This window comes from Sinohyriopsis cumingii, chromosome 8 (assembly GCF_028554795.1).
Source record: "Sinohyriopsis cumingii isolate HCF-2022 chromosome 8, ASM2855479v2, whole genome shotgun sequence".
Classification (NCBI taxonomy): Eukaryota; Metazoa; Mollusca; class Bivalvia; order Unionida; family Unionidae; genus Sinohyriopsis; species Sinohyriopsis cumingii.
This window is the reverse complement of record NC_142968.1, coordinates 3542318-3563048: the sequence shown is the minus strand read 5'-3', so window position 1 is coordinate 3563048 and position 20731 is coordinate 3542318. Positions and strand designations below refer to the sequence as shown.

At 38.4% G+C, this 20731-nt stretch overlaps 1 protein-coding gene across 3 annotated transcripts in view; it reads left to right on the top strand.

The window, feature by feature from the left end:
- Positions 1–20116, top strand: part of LOC149792869 (beta-1,4-galactosyltransferase 4-like) — an 88622-nt gene extending 68506 nt beyond the window's left edge. For all 3 annotated transcript variants that reach the window (XM_089966658.1, XM_089966660.1, XM_089966659.1), the window contains exons 6-8: positions 3734–3838; positions 13056–13215; positions 15647–20116. In XM_089966658.1, the coding sequence (XP_089822784.1) occupies positions 3734–3838; positions 13056–13215; positions 15647–15685 (304 nt within the window). In that variant the 3' untranslated portion in view covers positions 15686–20116. The remainder of the gene's footprint in view (positions 1–3733; positions 3839–13055; positions 13216–15646) is intronic.
- The last annotated feature ends 615 nt before the right edge of the window (positions 20117–20731 follow it).

The following is a 20731-nucleotide window of genomic DNA, read 5'->3' as shown; positions in this document are numbered from 1 at the left end:
CACGGAGGGTATTGACTGGATTGGTGTATTTATCATGGAGAGTATTGATGGGATTTGGTGTATTTATAATGGAGCGTATAATTGATTGGATTGTTGTTTTTATCGTGAAGAGTATTACTTGATTGGATTGGTGTATTTATCATGGAGAGTATTATTTGATTGGATTTGTGTATTTATCATGGAGAGTATTACTTGATTGGATTGTGTATTTATCACGGAGGGTATTATTTGATTGGATTAGTTTATTTATCATGGAGGGTATTGATTGGATTCGGTGTATTTATCTTGAAGGGTATTACTTGATTGGATTTGTGTATTTATCATGGAGGGTAGTACTTGATTGGATTGGTTTATTTATCATGGAGGGTATTACTTGATTAGATTGACGTATTTATTATGGAGGGTATTGCTTGATTGGATTGTTGTATTTATCATGGAGGGCATTACTTGATTGGGTTGGTTTATTTATCATGGAGGGTATTACTTAGTTGGATTGGTGTATTTATAATGTTGAGTATTACTTGATTGGATTGGTGTATTTACATGGAGGTTATTACTTGATTGGATTGGTGTATTTATCATGGAGGGTATTGATTGGATTGGTGTATTTATCATGGAGGGTACTACTTGATTGGATTGGTGTATTTATCATGGAGGGTGTTACTTGATTGGATTGCTGTATTTATCATGGAGGGTATTACTTGAATGGATTGGTGTATTTATCATGGAGGGTATTATTTGATTGGATTTGGTATATTTATAATGGAGCGTATTACTTGATTGGATTGGTGTATTTATCATGGAGAGTATTGCTTGATTGGATTGGTGTATTTATAATGGAGGGTATTATTTGATTGGATTTGTGTATTTATCATGGAGGTTTTTACTTGATTGGATTGGTGCATTTATAATGGAGAGTATTACTTGATTGGATTGGTGTATTTATCATGGAGGGTATTAGTTGACTGGATTGGTGTATTTATCATGGAGGGTATTACTGGATTGGATTTGTGTATTTATCATGGAGGGTATTACTGGATTGGATTGGTGTATTTATCATTGAGGGTATGACCAACCACGTGCAAAATTAGGTCACAGTCACGCACATTTAGTGATATACTTTGCGGGGTGTTGTATTATGCCACGGCATTACGGATGAGAAATAACTCTGCGATGAATTTTTGGATATTTTAAACAAGTTCACTTTGTTGGGTTTTTTTGTCCGTTTCTAATTTGTCAATATTAAATATATATTTCTCACGCTATCATTGGTAAATTTTCATAGCCGCTAGAAACACACCATACTTTACATATAACCAGTCGACGTTCATCCGATACGATCAACATCAATCAAATCATTTTCTGAAGTAAGTAACAGATGGTCAGTATTAAAAAAACAACACACCTTATGTCCACCGATTATCATTTCCGTCAACGGTCGTCAGACACGTCAGACACGATCAATATCCATCACGTCTTTGATAGACTTTAGGAACAGGTGGTCACTAATTATAAAAAACAGCACACCGTATTTCCGCAGATTATCGTTTCGGTAAGGTTAACATCAGAAACGTTCAGAAAAGTTTTAACAAAACATCCAGCTTCCAGAATGGTATTCTTCTGCGTTCAAACTTAGGCCTTTAATTGAATATGTAATGTAATGCATATCTAATTTCAGAATTGATCCCTCGATACAAATGTAACCTTCTCATTTGTTTTACTGGCACAAGGAGGCTTACCCCTAACGAAAACATTGATTTGTTTATCGCAGAAGCTGTAGTTGCATACATATATTGATATTTGAAAAGTTTTCATAGATATTTCATTTTTTTATGTACAAAGAAGATTTTCAACGTAAATTGTGTACGTAATAGTTTTTGTGGTACGATCAATATTAAACGTATGATACAGTCTATAACACTGTCATTACTTTATCGATTTACTGTATCATACGACTGACAGTGACCGTGCCCCCCCCCCCACTTATTTCAATGAGTGTGTATGTGTATGTGTGTGTGTGTTTGTGTGTGATTTAGACTTTTAACGTAGCTTTAACAATTTTTCAGTCATATCGCTACTATGTCTGCAATGTGGCAGTGTATAGTTACGTCTAGCACTGGGGCATCATGCCGCAGACATGTAGAATCATGTCCCACCCAGTCACATTATACTGACGCCAGGCCGACGAGTTCTATCACTAACCTCTTAATGCTGAGTGCCAAACCAGGCAGCTGTTAATACCATTTTCATAAGTCTTTGGAATGCCTCAGCCGGGTTTCTAACCCGTGATCTCTCACATCCGAGACGGACACTCTAACCACTTTGGCCACCGGAGCGGTCCTTACGTTCTATGATGAGTATACATACTAATCAGATTAATATTGGATTAATCTCAGTTTAAATTAAATTTTTTACAAAAGATAAAACTTTAATTATTAATCTCAAAGCATGTACATTATACTATTTTTATTTACCTTTAAATACTTATGTTTTCTTGAACAGACACACACACACACACACACACACACACACACGCACACACACACACTGTGATGCTTGTCAGGCTTCGGTACGATCCTTTTGTCAATTTTTGCAGCTAGGTTTATTATCTCCGAGTTGAATGGAAGAAAAGTGTGGAATTTATTTTGTTTAGTCATTGTGTGCATACGTTTGTGGCGTTTTTTCTACACCGTTTAAAATAGACACCTCATACCTTTGCACAAGACTGAGATGTACTGTGGAATGGGTATACAACGGATACAACGGATACAACGGATACAACGGCTGCTTAATTTTGATGAGGTGGGGGTGCTAAAGGAATGAGTAATGTTTTACACAAAATTGAAAAAGCTCGTAACGCATAAGCCATATTTGTCTGGGGATGTTTAATCACTGTTCCGTCTGTTGAGACATATCAAATCTGGTTCTGAATGGGACCCTAGGCTGTCCGCTGTCTTCCTTCTGGCCGTGTCTGTGGGTCACGAAATGGAGACTGTTGAGATCCCCACCTGATGCATGTGAGTATAAACGTTTATGTGCTTACTGGGGGGCATGGAGAAATGTATATGCACACTTGAATCTATTCTTAATCTTTCTCAACCATCCCGCCCCACTCCACCCTGAAATGTTGCCATATATATATATATATATATATATATATATATATATATATATATATATATATATATATATATATATATGGGAGGGTAATAAGGTACAATGAGAACGTTTGTTTTATAATCACTATCTGCTTTAAAACATAAGCTCCCAACACGCAAATGATTTGTCATCCTAAAATAGGTTTTCATTTGGTAAACCAGGCTTAATCAATAGATAGATGTTGTGATGTAGTTGTGTGATTTGGATTTTTATAGTAGCTTTAGCAATGTTTGAGTTATATTGCTACGATGTCTGCAATGTGGCAGTTAACATGAGACATAATGTCCCACCCAGTCTCACTAACCTCTTAATGCTGAACGCCAAGCGAGGTAGCTGTTAGTACCAATTTTATAAGTCCTTGGTGTGACTCAGCCGGACATCAAACCAACAGCCTCCCGCATGCAAGGTGGACTCTCTAACCACTAGGACGCCGAGATCGATATCTATATATATATATATATATATATATATATATATATATATATATATATATATATATATATATATATATATATATATATAGGTAAGTAGATAGATAGATAGATAGATAGATAGATAACTCTTTTCATTTCAGGGTTGGAAAAGCTGGTATGCAGTTTGTAAGACCGCAAGAAGACGTTGGGATTTATATGGCAATACCACATGAGAATGACAGTAGCAACCCGATAAATCCTGCAAGGTGTCTGTCTGTCTGTCTCCCTCCTCCTCTCTCTCTCTCTTAAATCAAGGCTCCATGCAAAATCCAATAGTAATGACGTGTACCTTAAACCCTGATCCCCGCTTGATTTATACTTAATCTAAGACACTTTTTACTAATTATCGCCCGTTGTACTGATCTTGCTCGCTAGGTGCGTTGCAGTAGCGTCCGCCATATTATTTGTGAAATAGAGCTTAAATACCTACAATGCTTTCTTCTGTTTACATACATTTTAAAAGAGAACATTTACATTTCAAATTTGCATGAAATAAATTCACAAAACAGCCAGACATTGTTTGAACTCTAATACATATTCTGTTATTGAAAAAGGAATAAATGTTTATGTGCCGAAAAATTGGTTGTCAGCGAGACCAGATGGAATTTGAAACGAAGACACTGCTTGATATCAAAGTCCTGTACCTACTGAATGAACCACTTTGGATGAACCTTTGCCAAACAATAAATGTGACGTCGAATAGTATAGCAACAACAGTCTGATTATTAAGAATAAAGGATGTGATGTGATGTGATTTGGATTGTTAACGTAGCTTTAACAAATTTTCAGTCATATCGCTACGATGTCTCCAATGTGGCAGTTTATATTGATGTCTAGCACTGGGGCATCATGCCGCAGACATGTACCATGATGTCCCACCCAGTCACATTATTCTGACACCAGGCCAACCAGTCCTAACACTAACCTCTTAATGCTGAGCGCCAAGCGAGGCAGCTGTTAGTACCATATTTGTAAGTCTTTGGTATGACTCGGTCGGGGATTGAACCCACGACCTCACGAATCCGAGGCGGACGCTCCAACCACTAATCCACCGGTGCGATACAAGAATAAATGAACTAGACATGATTTGTCTCCACCTCATTTCATATGTTCCATCGCTATCAATGTCATGTTTTAAGAGAAAACACGCAACGATAAAATATAAACAAAAGTTTGATAATTGTTTTGATCGCAGCACGTGCAGTATATAATGTTTATATGACTTACGTCACGACTGACAAATCACGTGGTTGGTTAACGCCTTAGTTATGAAAGTTCGCTCACTACGTCCACGTGTAAAAATATAGACGCGCGGATATCAAAGAAGACATTTATGTTGTTCCTATCTGTGTTCGTGTTACGGAAATACGGATTAAATGGGTCTGTAACAAGTGCGCCCGCAGAATTTATGGGGGGGGGGGGGCAGACACGTACTATTCATTCAGCGATTAAGTTTTATGATGTAGGCCAAAAAAGATAGTGAGAGGTGAAATCGGAGCGTGGGGGTGGGATGTATGGGCGCCCGTGGTATGCAGTAAAATATATTACCAGCAGCAGTGTACGATTTACGAAACTTGTTTAATTTTCTTGAATTAGACGATTATTAAAATATTTTGAAAACCTTGAACTTGAAACATATTTAATTAAGTTAATGAGATAGAGATTGTAATAGGAGACGAATATGATAGGGTTTCCAGAATGTAATAATATAACCGGGTTGGATTTGGATTTACAACAGAACACTTTTGACGGTGATACAAATACAAAGCTTAAAGATGAATGACTTGAACGAGAAAAGAATTATGATTAATACATGCGTGTACAAGATCCAAAATATTGGAGAAATTAACATAATCCGCACGAACCTAATAATGCAACAAATGAAAATACAAGTGAATGACTTACACAGTACAAGGAAAAAGGTGAATGATTCATCAATTTCACACGACGAAAAATGACGAGTTTTACTCAAATAGTGAAAATGAATTCACTAAAATAGTGAAAAATGAGACATTTTACTCAAATAGTAAAATGATGAAAACAAAGGGAGAGATATATGAAATATCTTACAAGCCCAAAACACTGAGTATAACAAACCCCAAAATTCGCCCACGGCTAAAAGTTTACATGTATGGAGTTACACACTCCGTCACCAGCACACTTGGAAACCAGTCAAACTGGTCAATCAAGCAGTCAGTATTCCACATTGTCGTCAACCACCATTCAATTCCTTGGTCAATCAAGCAATCAGCGCCCACCAATCGGTCAGCAACTCCAGATCACATGCTACTCAACCAGCAACACTGTCAACTCAGCTCTAGAGCTGTTATGGTTCAGCTTTACAGCTGCTATGGTCATCTTCTATGGTTAGCTCTACAGCTGATACCACGTCGACTCCGATCAGTTGAAAATACATCTAACACCGCGCACTATGCATGTCACGGGCATATGCGATAAAACATAATGACGTTATATACGGTAAGCTGTTTTGGCTTGACTTCGCTTGTGAAGATTTAGGAAGGGGGATGTCCACGTTTATTGCACGAGCCCTGGTGGCTGACAAGCCCAATACGTGACAGGCACGTCCGCACTCAGAGGCTGCAGGGGAATGTCTGGGTTGTGGTGGGTGCTGCCGATGGTTCCCGTTTTTTTTTCGCCATAGTTTTTCCTCTAAGCTCGCCCGTCTGTTTTGTTCAAAAGTGGCAGTGGCCCGGTGAACTGTACGTCGCCAGCTTTCACGGTCAGAAACTTGTGATGCCCATTGGCGGTGATCGATGCCACACGTGGTGAGGGTCTTTTTCAAGGCGTCTTTATATCTCTTTCGAAGTGCCCCTCTATCACGGTGGCCAGTGGACAGCTCACCATACAGTGCAATCTTTGGCAGGCGATGCTCCTCCATCCTGGACACGTGCCCTGCCCAGCGTAGCTGTATCTTCATGAGCATGGCCTCAACGCTGGTGATCTCTGCTTGTTTGAGGACTTAAGTGTTGGTGAGGAAGTCATTCTAGTGGATGTTGAGGATAGTGCGGAGGAAGCGCTTATAGAATCATTCAAGGTGGCGGAGGTGGCGGCTGTAGGTGAACCAATATTCGGCGCCATATAGGAGGGTGGTCAGTACGACAGCTCTGAAGACGCCGATCTTTGTATCTCTCTTGAGACTGGCTTTGTACCACACTCGTTGATAGAGTCTGCCAAAGGCGCTGTTTGCCTTGGCCAGTCTGTTGTCTATTTCGTTGTCGATCTTGGCATCATAGGATATCACACTGCCCTGGTATGTGATCTGGTGGACTACATTCACCTCTGTCTGGTCAGTGATAATACTTGGTGGCCGGTACTCTTCTTTAGGAGCAGGCTGGTAAAGTACCTCAGTTTTCTTTAGACTGATTTCAAATCCAAAGAGCTGGCAAACTTCTGCAAAGGAGGCTGTTACGCGATGTATGGCGGCTTCCGTGTGGGCAACAAGGACGTCGTCGTCTGCAAAGAGAAGTTCTCTAATCAGTTTTCTTAGGTTTTGGTGTGGGCCTGAAGTCGCCTTAAGTTGAAGAGGTTGCCATCTGTACGAAATCGGATATAGATGCCATCTTCGTCATCAAGGTCTTCTGTTGCTTTTTGGAGCATCATGCTGAGGAAGATTGAGAACAGTGTGGGGGCTAAAACGCAGCCATGTTTCACGCCATTTACAATGGGGGAAGGTCTGTGACAGGTCGTTATTGTTTCTGACCTGACCAAGATGGCTGGTCTTCATGTAGTTGGATGACCATGGTAAGGAATTTTGGAGGAGGGCCGAGCTTTTCAAGGAATTTCCACAGTCCAGTTCTGCTCACCGTGTCAAATGCCTTCGTCAGGTCCACAAATGTGATGTACTGTCCTTTGTTTTGTTATCGACATTTCTCCTGGATCTGTCTCAGGATGAAACCATGTCAGAAATGCCCGTATTGGCTCTGAAGCCACATGGACTCTCTGGAGCATGTTCTTGTGCAATGGTAGGCACTAGTCTCTTCAGCAACCCTCTAGTCAGGATTTTGCCTGCAATGGAGAGCAGAGTTATCCTACTATGGTTTGAGCAGTCAGACCTTCCCCCTTATTTTTGTACAAGGTGATGATGACTGCATTTTTGAGGTCTTGTGGAAGGTTCCCTCGCTCTCAGCAGTAAACGAAGAACTCGTGGAGTTTTGGTGTGCAATGCTAGGCCTCCTTTCTTCTATATCTCTGGTGGGATACCATCTTTACTTGCAGCCTTTCCAGCCTCAGCTGTTCTATGGCTTTACAGTATCTTGCAATGTTGGTGCCTCATCGAGTTCCATCTTTAGTGACTGTTGTTGGATGCGATCAGTAGCGTCCTCCTGAACTGTATGGCTAGTGCTGAAGAGGGTGTGGAAGTGCTCTGACCAGCGGTTCAGGATAGATTCCCTGTCAGTGAGTAGCTCTTGGTCATCTGCACTCCATAGGGGGCTCTGGAAGGAAGGACCATACACAGCTTCAACGCTTCATAGAATCCCGCGTAGTCACCGGTGTCAGCGTACAGCTGGGTTATTCCTGCAAGCTTTGTCCACCATTAATTTTGTATGTCTCGGTCGGAGCCTGCACTGGTTGGAGCTGCAGATAAGACGGAAGGCTGCTTTCTTCTGTGGACAGGATGGTTGAGAGAGGCAAGATAGGTACGCTGATCTCATTTTGGCAAGCAGTTCTTGGATTTATCGGCTGTTTTCATCAAATCAGTGTTTGTTTTTCTTGGTGGTGAATCTAAGGGTTTCTTCTCGGGTTTGCCGAAGGGCAGCCTTGACGTGATTCCACATTTCTTCCGGAGGTAGATCTTGCAGAAAATTAGGTTCTTCAAGTCTAGACTGCAGGTTCTCTTGAAAATCTGCCTTGACGTCTGCACACAAAAGGGTTTTGATCTGGAGCTTCCTTCTCGGGGTACCTCCTTGTTGTCTGGGCCTGGTCTTGAAGTGGAAGTCGAGCTTGCATCGGACAAGACAATGGTCTGTGTGGCACTCTGCACTGGGCATCACTCTGGTATCAAGGACGTCTTTTAAGTCACTCTTGCGTACTGTGATGTAATCGATTAGGTGCCAGTATTTTGATCTAGGATGAATCCAGGTCGTTTTGATACTGTCTTTCTGCTGATATACGGTATTTATGATGGTGAGCTGTAATTCGGCGCAAAATTCAAGAAGCAGGCGCCCATTATAATTTCAGCCACCCACGCCATGTTTCCCAAAAACGGATTTCCAAGCATCTGAGTCTCCGCCCACTTTGAAATCCCTGAGGATGATTATTTTGTCGCTCTGTGGAACGCTCTTGAGAAGTCTGCGCAAGTTAGCATAGAATTTATCCTTTTCAGAAGGATCTGCCAGGAGTGTTGGAGCATATCCATTGAAGAGTATTGCGTGTTTTTGGTTCCATAACGGGAAACGCATGGACATGATGCGGTCGGTGTGACCAATGGAACGTATTTTTTTTTTTAACTAGGTGGCGATTGAGTCCTTGACCATGAAACCAACACCGGAAAGTTTTTTTTAAGTCTTTGGTTTTCTTGACCAGAACAGGGTGTATCTAGCGCCGAGTTCTCTCATACTTCCCTCGTCTGAAAGGCGGACTGCGCTAAATGCAACAATGTCAATACCAAGGCAAGAGAGTTCGTGTGCAATTAAGGCAAAGCGTCGTTCTAGTCTGTTGCCGTCGGTTGAGTCTAGCATTGTTCTGATGTTCCAAAAAGCCAGTTTTAGTCTTTTCTCATGATGTAAGCCATGCCTTGTTTTTTCTGTTATATTTCGACCGCGTTGGAAGATGCCCGTTGGCTGCGGAACACCAACGGGGGGGGGGAGGGGGGTAAGGAGACGAGGTTTGGTTAGGCCATTTTTTCTAGGCCCCTGTCCTTGCGGAGCAAGAAGTGCTGTCCCTATAAAAGGCTGCTTGCTCAATCAGGCTGCTGACGGGTGATGGTGTCGTCTCCGGATCAACACCAGACGGCCAAAGGCCTGAGTCACCTTCATGTAAGATTGGGACTGAGGTTCCAGTGACATCTTTCACCTGCCGTTTTCGCTCCTTTCCTATCGCTGCAGGGCTTGATAGAGTCGAACGTAAACAGTAGACAATTGACAGTTACTTCATGTTTGCGCAATGGAGCTTTTAGATAAAGTGCAGTCTGTGCAAACTGGAAAACATGGTGTTCATCTGCCATGGCCCAGCAAACCAGGACGGTGACAGCAAGGACCACAGGCCGTAGGTTTTATATCAAAGTTTCCCTCTCTTAGGCAGATGGTCAACCATGGCTGAAGAGATCTAACTTCCCTGCTATTTTGAAAAATAGCTGGTCGGCCACAGCCGCAATCCACAACTACATATGGTGCGCCTTGGTCCCGAGCACTTGGCTGTTGTTCTGTGGAGACCTTCCGCCCTAGCCGTTGACTTTCCTGTCGATGTCCATACGCCTAGTGATGCAGTGTTAAAATCACCCCGTCAAAGTCGTGTGGCCCGCCAGCTGAAGCCGTGTACCGGGCTATGCCGGGAATGATTCCTTCTTGGAGGCAGACGTGAGAGATTTGGGAGATAGATGAGTACCAGTACGTCCGTCCACTCAGAGAATGCAGCTGCCAGACAACAAAAGTACAACCGCTATCCAGAGCCCCCTTACCCCGGTAAACAATACAGATTACATTATCGACACAATCATTATAAAACAATAAAAAGGTTCAGAAGTGAACCTACCCGTGCCCGATAAGAATCCTACGATACTAAGCATTTCATAAAAATGCAACTTTTAATATAAATCTCCTGCTAAGTCACAAACAAGAGCATAAAATATCTGCATTATACTACGTACGCTGAAGTTACATAGAAAATATAAAATAATACACGTGTTAGTACGATAGTTAAAATTTGTACACAAGCAATTAATAAATAACTCACATACCTCTACAGCTGAAGATGTGCAAGTCCTTAAGTAGACTGATCACTTACAAGACGTTCGGTAATGTGAAGATCTAATCTTACGGTGAGGCATTTATATACAGACGATACAGACTTACATCATCTGTACGCTGGAAGAATTCGGTTTTTCCCATCGAAAGCACTTCACATGTGCGGCATAGGATGAACCGAACTCACTGTTTCGAACTATTTTACAATATACTTAAATCACCCACGGGTATCAATGCACACAAAAAACGAAACCCGAGTAGATGTGTCTAACAAATGAAGGAATTTATACGATTCCGTGACACAGCAAGACCTTTTACTTTATGTATTCGTTGTATAATATCGTTTAATCAAGATTCTGATAACGCGCCATGTTAAAAAATATAATTGGAAGGAAAAATTATATGAATAACATCGTTTTCTGTTAAATTTTATTTATTGATTTATTTCTAATATCATTAAAGTCATTGCTTGCTTTTTATTTCTTAACTTTCGGATACAACTACTTATTCCCTTGCGTAAATTCAACACTTAACAAACTCGTATCATTAAAGATCAAACAGTGGTGTACTATCCCAAGAGTTATCTTTTAAAGTTTCGTTTTGAGCTTTGACAGCAAAAATTCGAATATTCCATGAATATTATAAGGAAACCATAAAACACTCTAAACGTACTGCTCTGTCGAGCGTCTTTGAAGCTGGAATCGTTCATTGCTCTTAGTTAAATTACTTTTTTGTCTAATTCAGCTAAATATAGTCACACATTAGAAGAAGAAAAAAATGAGATGTATGACCATTATTTCAGCTATCTGAAAATCTCTTACATCTGTCTATAGTCACACAATGGCAGCTATCCTGAGTTGGTATGCACAGTGTCCGAATCCGCAAACCAGTATCTTTTCATGCTTGCATTTTAACCACTGAGCAGAACTCGTTTAGTGTGAGCTATGAATGCATATCCGATTTACGTATCCATACGCCATGTCAAACTCTCTCCACTGATTGAGAAAACAAGAAACAAACAACAACAAAAACTTGTGCGTATGTTGTTGTTGTTGTTGTACGGTTTAATGCCATTTTTCAGCACACGATAGGCTATACATGGCGGCCAGTATTAATGGTGGAGGAAGAACTCGGGAAAAGCCCGGAAAGAACCACCGACCCACGAGAAGCTACTGGCAAGCTTTCTCACATACCCACATTAGCCGAATCCGAGACTCGAACCAACGCAGACAGAGGTGAGATGGCAGTGATCCGTAACGGAGAGCGCTTTAGACCACTCGGCCACTCGGGGTTCTATGTATGTATGTATGTAGTTATGTATGTATGTATGTATGTATGTATGGAATGTGTGTGTGTGTGTGTGTATTTTATGCTTTAATATTGAGGGTTAGGATAAAGGGGAAAAAAGCACCTACATTGTGTTTTATAGGGCTGAGTAAGACTTTTGATGCAGTTTGTGTACAGAGACTTACAAAAGTTATTTAATTTTGGTATAGGTGGTAAATTGTTTAGAGCAATCAATAACATACAAGACAGGTGAAAATCATGTGTAGGCATGCCATAAAGGTTTCGTACAAGTGACATGCAGTAATGAAACTCAAGAGGAGATGCTATCATGACCTGTTTTGGAATGTATTAAACGACATTGAAAATGTATTGTTTTCAAATGATTGCACTGGGGTGGGTTTCCTAAAAGTAGATCATATACAGAATCTTCCAAAAACATCGTAATTGTCTAGAACCGAATCTGACATTTTTACCACCGCGTTGATCAGCTATGTTTGCAAAATTCCGCTTCTGATCATCATCAACCGACATAAAAATTGCAATATGTCAAACTACAGAAATGAGTGATAGAAAGTCTGAATTGTATTGCTGACCAGAAGTAGGAGACGATTTCTGTTATCTTCTTTGGAGAAATTATTATCACACATATTATTAACCATATTAGCCAATGTTATAAATTTACTATTGCACATAAATTTAATTTGATACTCACTTTTACAATATAAACATTTTGTGCAAACTTTTCAGTGTCTAATGAAAATAATCGTACGGTGTAACTTTTTTCTTTCTTTTTCTTTCTCCTATTACCTTTATCTATTGTCTCGCGCATCACCTTTTGACCCCGAGAGAAATAAATGTCTGCTCCGTTCTGTCAAGTAAACTGTAATACGTCATTGTCTCTTGCCAAATCTGTAACGTTTCAATTTTGGGGATATGGACAATATGCGGATAGTGAACGTGTACCTGTCACGGTGTATATCTGGCACGTGATGTCGTGGTACAAATATTAGATATAGGATTCAGTTAGTGGGCGGGTTTTATTCATTTCACGATATCTCTAAAAGTCACGTGATTTGTGTGCAAAGTGCTTGCTACTTGTCACATCTGAAACATTTGTTCGTTAAGGACATGTGATGAAAGGAAAGAAATACGGAGAGAAGAATATAATGGAGAAAAGAAAATATTCTGTTCATTATCATTTTTTTTTTTACAGAAGGGGGATTTTACGTACAGCCGCTGCTAGACAAAAGCTTGAAGGAATAAACTCGTTTTATAAAAACAAGCAGAAAATTAACTACAAAAGGTACGCCGTTGAATACCGTCAATATTACACCTGGGTACTTATTGGTGTAAATGAAGCAGCAATCACAAAGGTAAGCAAAATTAGCATCGACACATTGTTACCAATTATTTATGCGATTTCTCTGACTGACCTAAATCTAGTTGGTTTTTTTCCCATCATCAGAAGTAAATAGAGAAAAATTACAAATTACATCGCATAGATTCGGCTATATGTTTGTGCATGCTACTCTCCAGATGGCGCTTTATCTTCCCCAATAATTCCACTGCCACCATTATTTTGTTCTCAGTTGTTTTGGCAACGATCTTGAAAAAAAGTGATCTGATCATTTTGGTCGATTATTTTGTTGTGTTTCAATAATTGCTTTTATTGTTCCAGTTACTAGTGTCCTATTTTTAAACATATCGATCTTGTTAAGTTAACCTGTACATCAACTTCATTTCTAGTTTGACTATAAATTTATTAAAAAGAAATTGGTTCGAATTAAAGCATTCATTCATATAAAATGTTGCAATAAGGAAGCTACCGATATTTACAGCATCTGCAAAATTAATGAAGACTTAATTAATTATTTGGCTTTCTAGAGAACTAAACAAACTCAATATTCTAGTAATATTTTGAGCAAGAAATTAAAGGTCATGCCCACCCTCCCCAAACAAATAGACACTTACAAGCACGTTCGTGGCACGGGCCCACACCCAAACATATAGACCTTTATAGATACGTTTAGGGCAGTCAAATTTAGCATTCAGGTAGAGGGACTGAATTTTACACAGTTACGAATGTTCTGTGATTCTAATTTCATTTCAAAGAATGTTAAAAACTGTGAAGTTGAGTTTCGTGCACAGATAGCTCACATAATACGGGTCCAAGTATGTTTGAAACTGTTCTTTGGGTCCATGTAAGTGACATTGCCAAAAATAAATAGAAAATTCAAATTAATGCGAAAGTACGCATTAACAAAAACTTTGTTTTTCATGATGTCTAGGAGTCTGGCTCCAAACAATATCCTAGACAAAATGTGAGTGACAACTGTAGGACTTCAGTCAGATAGTGCTTGATTTCCTCGTATATTCAAGTCAATTTTTAGTGTAATAAGACTCTCAACTGTCCATCAACTCAGCGCTGATTTCCTTGTATGATCAAGTCGATATTTATTGCAATCCGACTTTTAACTGTCCATCAACTCAGCGCTGATTTCCTTGTATGATCAAGTCAATGTTTATTGTGATCCCGCTTTCAACTGTCCATCAACTCGGCGCTGACGTCCTTGTATGATCAAGTCGATGTATATTGTAATCTGCCTTTGAACTGTCCATCAACTTTGCGCTTATTTCCTTGTATGATCAAGTCGATGTTTATTGTAATCCGACTTTCAACTGTCCATCAACTCGGCGCTGACGTCCTTGTATGATCAAGTCGATGTATATTGTAATCTGCCTTTGAACTGTCCATCAACTTTGCGCTTATTTCCTTGTATGATCAAGTCGATGTTTATTGTAATCCGACTTTCAACTGTCCATCAACTCGGCGCTGACGTCCTTGTATGATCAAGTCGATGTATATTGTAATCTGCCTTTGAACTGTCCATCAACTTTGCGCTGATTTCCTTGTATGATCAAGTCGATGTTTATTGTAATCCGACTTTCAACTGTCCATCAACTCAGCGCTGATTTCCTTGTATGATCAAGTCGATGTTTATTGCAATGCGACTTTCAACAGTCCATCAACGCATTAGTTAATGGTTCAGTTTTGCAATTTGCCTGACCAGATGTATCAATCAGTTCTTAGCTGAGGCATCCTTAGCGATAAAGCGTTGTGCTATAGGTTTTGTAAACGTGTGTGTGTGTGTGTGTGTCTGTCTGTCTGTCTGTCTGCCTGCCTGTCAGTCTGTTTCTCTCTCTCTTTCTCTCTGTATATATATATATATATATATATATATATATATATATATATATATATATATATATATATATATATATATATATATATATATATATGTATGTATTTAAACGTAAAACATTGCATACACAACGTATTGAAATTTATTTTACTGTTTAAGTTACTTTTAATGAAACAGCTTCAAGTTTTACGCAGTAACGGCTATTGTATTAGGTACGTTATCAAAAAATAAGTGCAGTTGCATCAGTTGATAAATGAGGGGAAGATTTCCATTGGTCAGAACATAATCATGTGATCATACACAGGTGGGTTTATTTCTGTATAAACTGTAGGGAAAACTATTTTTTACTAAGTTCTATAGTTGCGTGCAAAGTAACTAACGTAAACACTGAATTGGAAGGCATACACACTGCATGCCTTTAAAACGAAATAAAAACGTTGTGTGATTCAGCAGCTGATAGTTTATAACACGATAAACTCAGAAAAAAAAAACCATTAAACTCTTAAGTACTTTCTAGTTACTCAGAAACACAATTGTCTATTTTTTAAGCAATCTGTGTTCATTGTTCCATATTATGATATGGTATTTTTTATCCTTTCAGCAATTCGAGAAATTCTTGGGAGCATCCTTTGCTGTGTAGTTACACTGACTCTGGTGTTCTAAAAAGTATTCCAAACAACGCACTCATTCAGTTCACAACACAACGGCGCATTGTTGATATTAGTGACAGATGTTGATGCTAATACAAAGGGCTTCCTGGATACTGGATATGTCCAGTTGTGTACTAAGGGTAAATGGCGCCCGTTAGGACGATGATGGCTCAAGGGGATTTTGGCACACCAAAACCTCTGGCGCCCATGGTTTTGGCGTCCCAGGACCTTTTGCGCCCGAAGCAACCGCTCCATCCGTCCCCCTGTTAGTACGAAGCTGGATATGTCACCCAGCTAGTGTTTTGACAAGACTCGAACAGCGGAAATATTTGATGCATTGCCTAATGGCTCAAGGTCAATAACCATACCAGAAGCATGATAAGCGTCCAAACTGCTGTGTGGATTCTTGACGTGTGAACCAGCTTATTCTATTGTTTAGCCTATAACGGAGATAATATTCATCCAGTCGTCTGCTGCCGAAAATGGACTATGACGCATGCTTTCTTGAAATTGTAAACAAACGAATCCAGGTAAATACTCGTCACAGGATGCTTGATACGATTGCAAAGTATTGTATGGATACCGGACATGTGAACGAACGAGTGATCTTGACAAGCCTCTAGCTGCAGCGGGATTCTGCCACGAATCTGCCACGAATCTGTACTTAATTAGAATTAATAAATATACAGTAAGTTAATGACAAAAGTGTACAATGCTTGTTTATCATAACTCGGATTTGGTTGCGAAATATCAGACTTCGATTGCATTGGCACGTTTGTAGGATGGGGATGGCTTATTGCAGATTTGATTGCAATGCAAATGCAATGTGCAAAGATTACATTCAGCATATTTTAAATGAAAACAATAGATTTTTTATCGCTGGTATCTTTTTCGTGGATATCTTTTATTAGGGACGCTATTATTCGTTTGACATTAGACCTGATGGACAGCAAAACTTTGCAAACTGACTGCTTATAATACTTCACATTTACATTATAACTAATGGACATCAACATTTGTACACGGATACTCATAACATTTCAGATTAACAAAATATAATCCGGTTATAGAGTGGTCTCCCTAAAAGATCGGTATACTTGTGCCATTTTTTTTAAAACGGAGGACATTTTGTTTGTGTGTTCATGCCTTCCAATGAGAAAGCTGTTCATGTTTGCGCAGATTATATTAATTTTGTCACTTTTATTACACGCACCTCATTTTTATTGGGATATATATATATATATATATATATATATATATATATATATATATATATATATATATATATATACGAATCCTGCTTTTATCATTTTGAAGATGATGATGATTAACTGTTGTGATTATATTATTATTATTATTATTATTATTATTATTGTTGTTGTTGTTGATATCGTTGTTGCATTTAGTATTATTACATAATTCATGCCATTTAATTGATCAATTTTTTGCATGTTATTCTTACAAGTTTTCGGTGAACTTCATTTATTATTATTGTTATTATTATTATTTATTATTATTATTATTATTATTAGTATTAGTAGTAGTAGCATTAGTAGTAGTAGTATTGTTGGTGGTGGTGGTGATGTAATTATTGATGCAGAAGGTTGATTTGTGTTTATCGTTGCTCTTTACAGCATTATAATAGGCAGAAACAGTTGTTACAAAAGTAACTTGTATGCTACACACGGATTAAAATCATAACAGTTGCTACAGAAACAACTTGTATGATGAATACGGATTAAAACAATTACAGTTGCCACAAAGGTAACTTGTATGATGAATACGGATTAAATCAATTACAGTTGCCACAAAGGTAACTTGTATGATGAATACGGATTAAATCAATTACAGTTGCCACAAAGGTAACTTGTATGATGAATACGGATTAAATCAATTACAGTTGCCACAAAGGTAACTTGTATGATGAATACGGATTAAATCAATTACAGTTGTTACAAAGGTAACTTGTATGATGAATACGGATTAAATCAATTACAGTTGCCACAAAGGTAACTTGTATGATGAATACGGATTAAATCAGTTACACTTGCCACAAAGGTAACTTGTATGATGAATACGGATTAAATCAATTACAGTTGCCACAAAGGTAACTTGTATGATGAATACGGATTAAATCAATTACAGTTGCTACAACGGTAACTTGTATGATAAACACGCATTAAATCAATTGTAGTTGCTACAACGGTAACTTCAGTGGCGTCGCTAGTGGGGTGCGGGGGGTGCGGACCGCACCGGGTGACACCATCTAAGAGGGGTGATACCAAAATGAAAAATTCCAAATTTTACAGAGCACACACTGCTCGGTCTAGTCGGATTTCATAAGCGGATAACCGATCATAGTTAAATACATGACTAGCAGGCACAGCAGTGGCGTCGCTAGAGGGATGCGGGGAGGGGGGTGCGGACTGCACCGGGTGACACCATCAGAGGGGGTGACACCAAAATGACATTACTAAGGATTCTGTATGGTCTGTTACGGAAGGAGGACCATAGGGGTGACGCCATGAGCTATCGCACTGGGTGACACCAACCCGAGTGACGCCACTGTGTAACTTCTTTGATAAACAAGCATTAAATCAATTACAGTTGCTACAACGGTAACTTGTATGTTAAACAAGAATTAAAATCACAAGAGCTGATACAGCAGTAACTTGTATGTTAAACACGGATCAAAATAAAAAGTTTATTACCGCGCTGTAATGCTTAGAATTTTTTATCGATTCGTAGTGAAAATTTATTTTATATAAATATTAGCCAAAAGGAATGATGTTTAATGGATGAATGCTAGGAGAAAAATAATGTCGGGTAGCCATAGAGCAAATAAAAATTATATTGGGAATGTAAATATGTTCGCCACTTGCACATCATGTTAGTCGATCAAAAAGGAAAATAAAAATCTTTAATAACGTGCTAGAAGGTAATACTTAGATTTTCTTTTCTTGGGTTGGATGTGAATATAGTGTCATTAATTGCCAGTACATATTGTTAATGTATGTATAGATGAATTAAGTGTCAATGTATTTATATATGAATGGTACCATAAAATGAATTTTTTTTTTATGTTGAGGTATCATGATTGTTTTGTTTGCAAACTTTTGTACCATACGGTGAATATGCTTATTTATGTTATGCTTATTTTAGTCTCAGTTAACTTTACATTTTCAGAATCGTGCAGTATTTTACGATACTGAACACTATGATACTGCACGCACGTTCACGACAAGTTTGCCTAAAAATAATCTAGTGTATTAGGAACTACTTTGTCTGCAAACCATGTACACATGTAGTAAATGCTTTAGGTTTTGATTGATTAGAATTGTTTGTGAATAAAATGAACAAGCTGTGTCTTCCATTTGGAAGTACAGATGATCAAGTTAACGACGTGGACGAGTTCACCGAGTCACTTACGAAACTTTCAAACAAGCACACGAATGAACGTGATATTTGCAGTGTCAAAAACAAACGTGAGAGACGCAGTAATTGAAATTACCGTTCTGATAATTGAAACAGTTATTTAGAATAAATACGTTTCGCAAATAGAATGGTTCCGAATATGACCAGTGTTCTCTATGGTCAATAAAAAATATAGCACAGAGAAGCATGTTGAGGCTAAGGACAATCGCATATCTATCAGAGACGTACAATTTTACAAGTCTGTAAAATACTAGATTCGAGGAGAAAATCAACTGAATGTTTTGCAAGGAAACTAAGAGCAACAGAGCCAATAAGTTTTGAAGACGAAAAAGCCTTATTTTCGCTGGCTAGATGGACTGCCGCACAACTGCTGCTTTGTAATTTTCGCCGTGTAACTATTTTGATACAATGTAAGGCTAGCGATAGAAGACACACTGGATGATATAGGTCATTGTTAGGGTCCCTCCAAGAGCTAGATGCAATTGACAGGACATGAACATGTCTTCTTTAGCTTGTAATTAGAATGGTAATAAATATATTTACATGCATCTTGAATTTCCTTAAAATGTTCTTTCTTAGTCTTACAAATACGAATGACATGTCCCTCAAACCTGATACATAGCGAAACTGTAATGGAATTTATAGTCATTTCCAGCTAAAATCCATTCTCTTTACTGCGTTGTATTGACCCAATAAATCCAGTCCATTATAATCAGAAAAGCAGAATTGATTTGGGTCAAAATAAAAACAAACTCCATCCATTCCAGACGAAAATAAAATTTGTTGCAATGAGCATTTATTTACAATATGACTCTAAATTTCAATTTTAAGTAGACCAAAACGACAGTTCTCTTTGAAACTACTTTCGATCGGGGGACGAAGTTCAAAGGTCGCTAGGCGGTGCTATGTGCGCATTAAAATTGTTAATGTGTATTAATGAATCTACGTTTGTGTATTTATTTTGGAATACAGCATACATTCAGTTATTTTGTTTCTTGTAGTCTATTTTTTTATAATTAAGCTTTTGGTAGGATACGAAAACGAGTATATAATAAAAAGATTACTGCACTTGTATGGGCAAATATGAATTCGTTTTCTAGGATGAATACTTCAATCCCAAAGATTGAGCAGTATTAATCCGAAGAAAAAACCCAGCTCCTTCCTGTTTCTTACACAAATGCAGTAGCCTATATTTACGATTTTTGTCTTCAAAAAACTATACTGCCATATTTATGACTGCACACGCTGTATTGCTATATTTGCGTCTTCACACGCTATATTGCTATATTTACGTCTTTAAATATTTAATAGCTATATTTGCCACTTCAAATACTATATTTCTTTATTTATGTCTTCACACGCTATATTGCTATATTTATGTCTTCAAATGCTGTATTGCTGTATTTATGTATTCAAACGCTATATTGCTATATTTATGTCTTCAAACGCTTTATTGCTATATTTATGTCTTCAAACGCTGTTGTGCTATATTTATGTCTTCAAACGCTATATTGCTATGGTTATGTCTTCAAGCGCTATATATATATATATATATATATATATATATATATATATATATATATATATATATATATATGTCT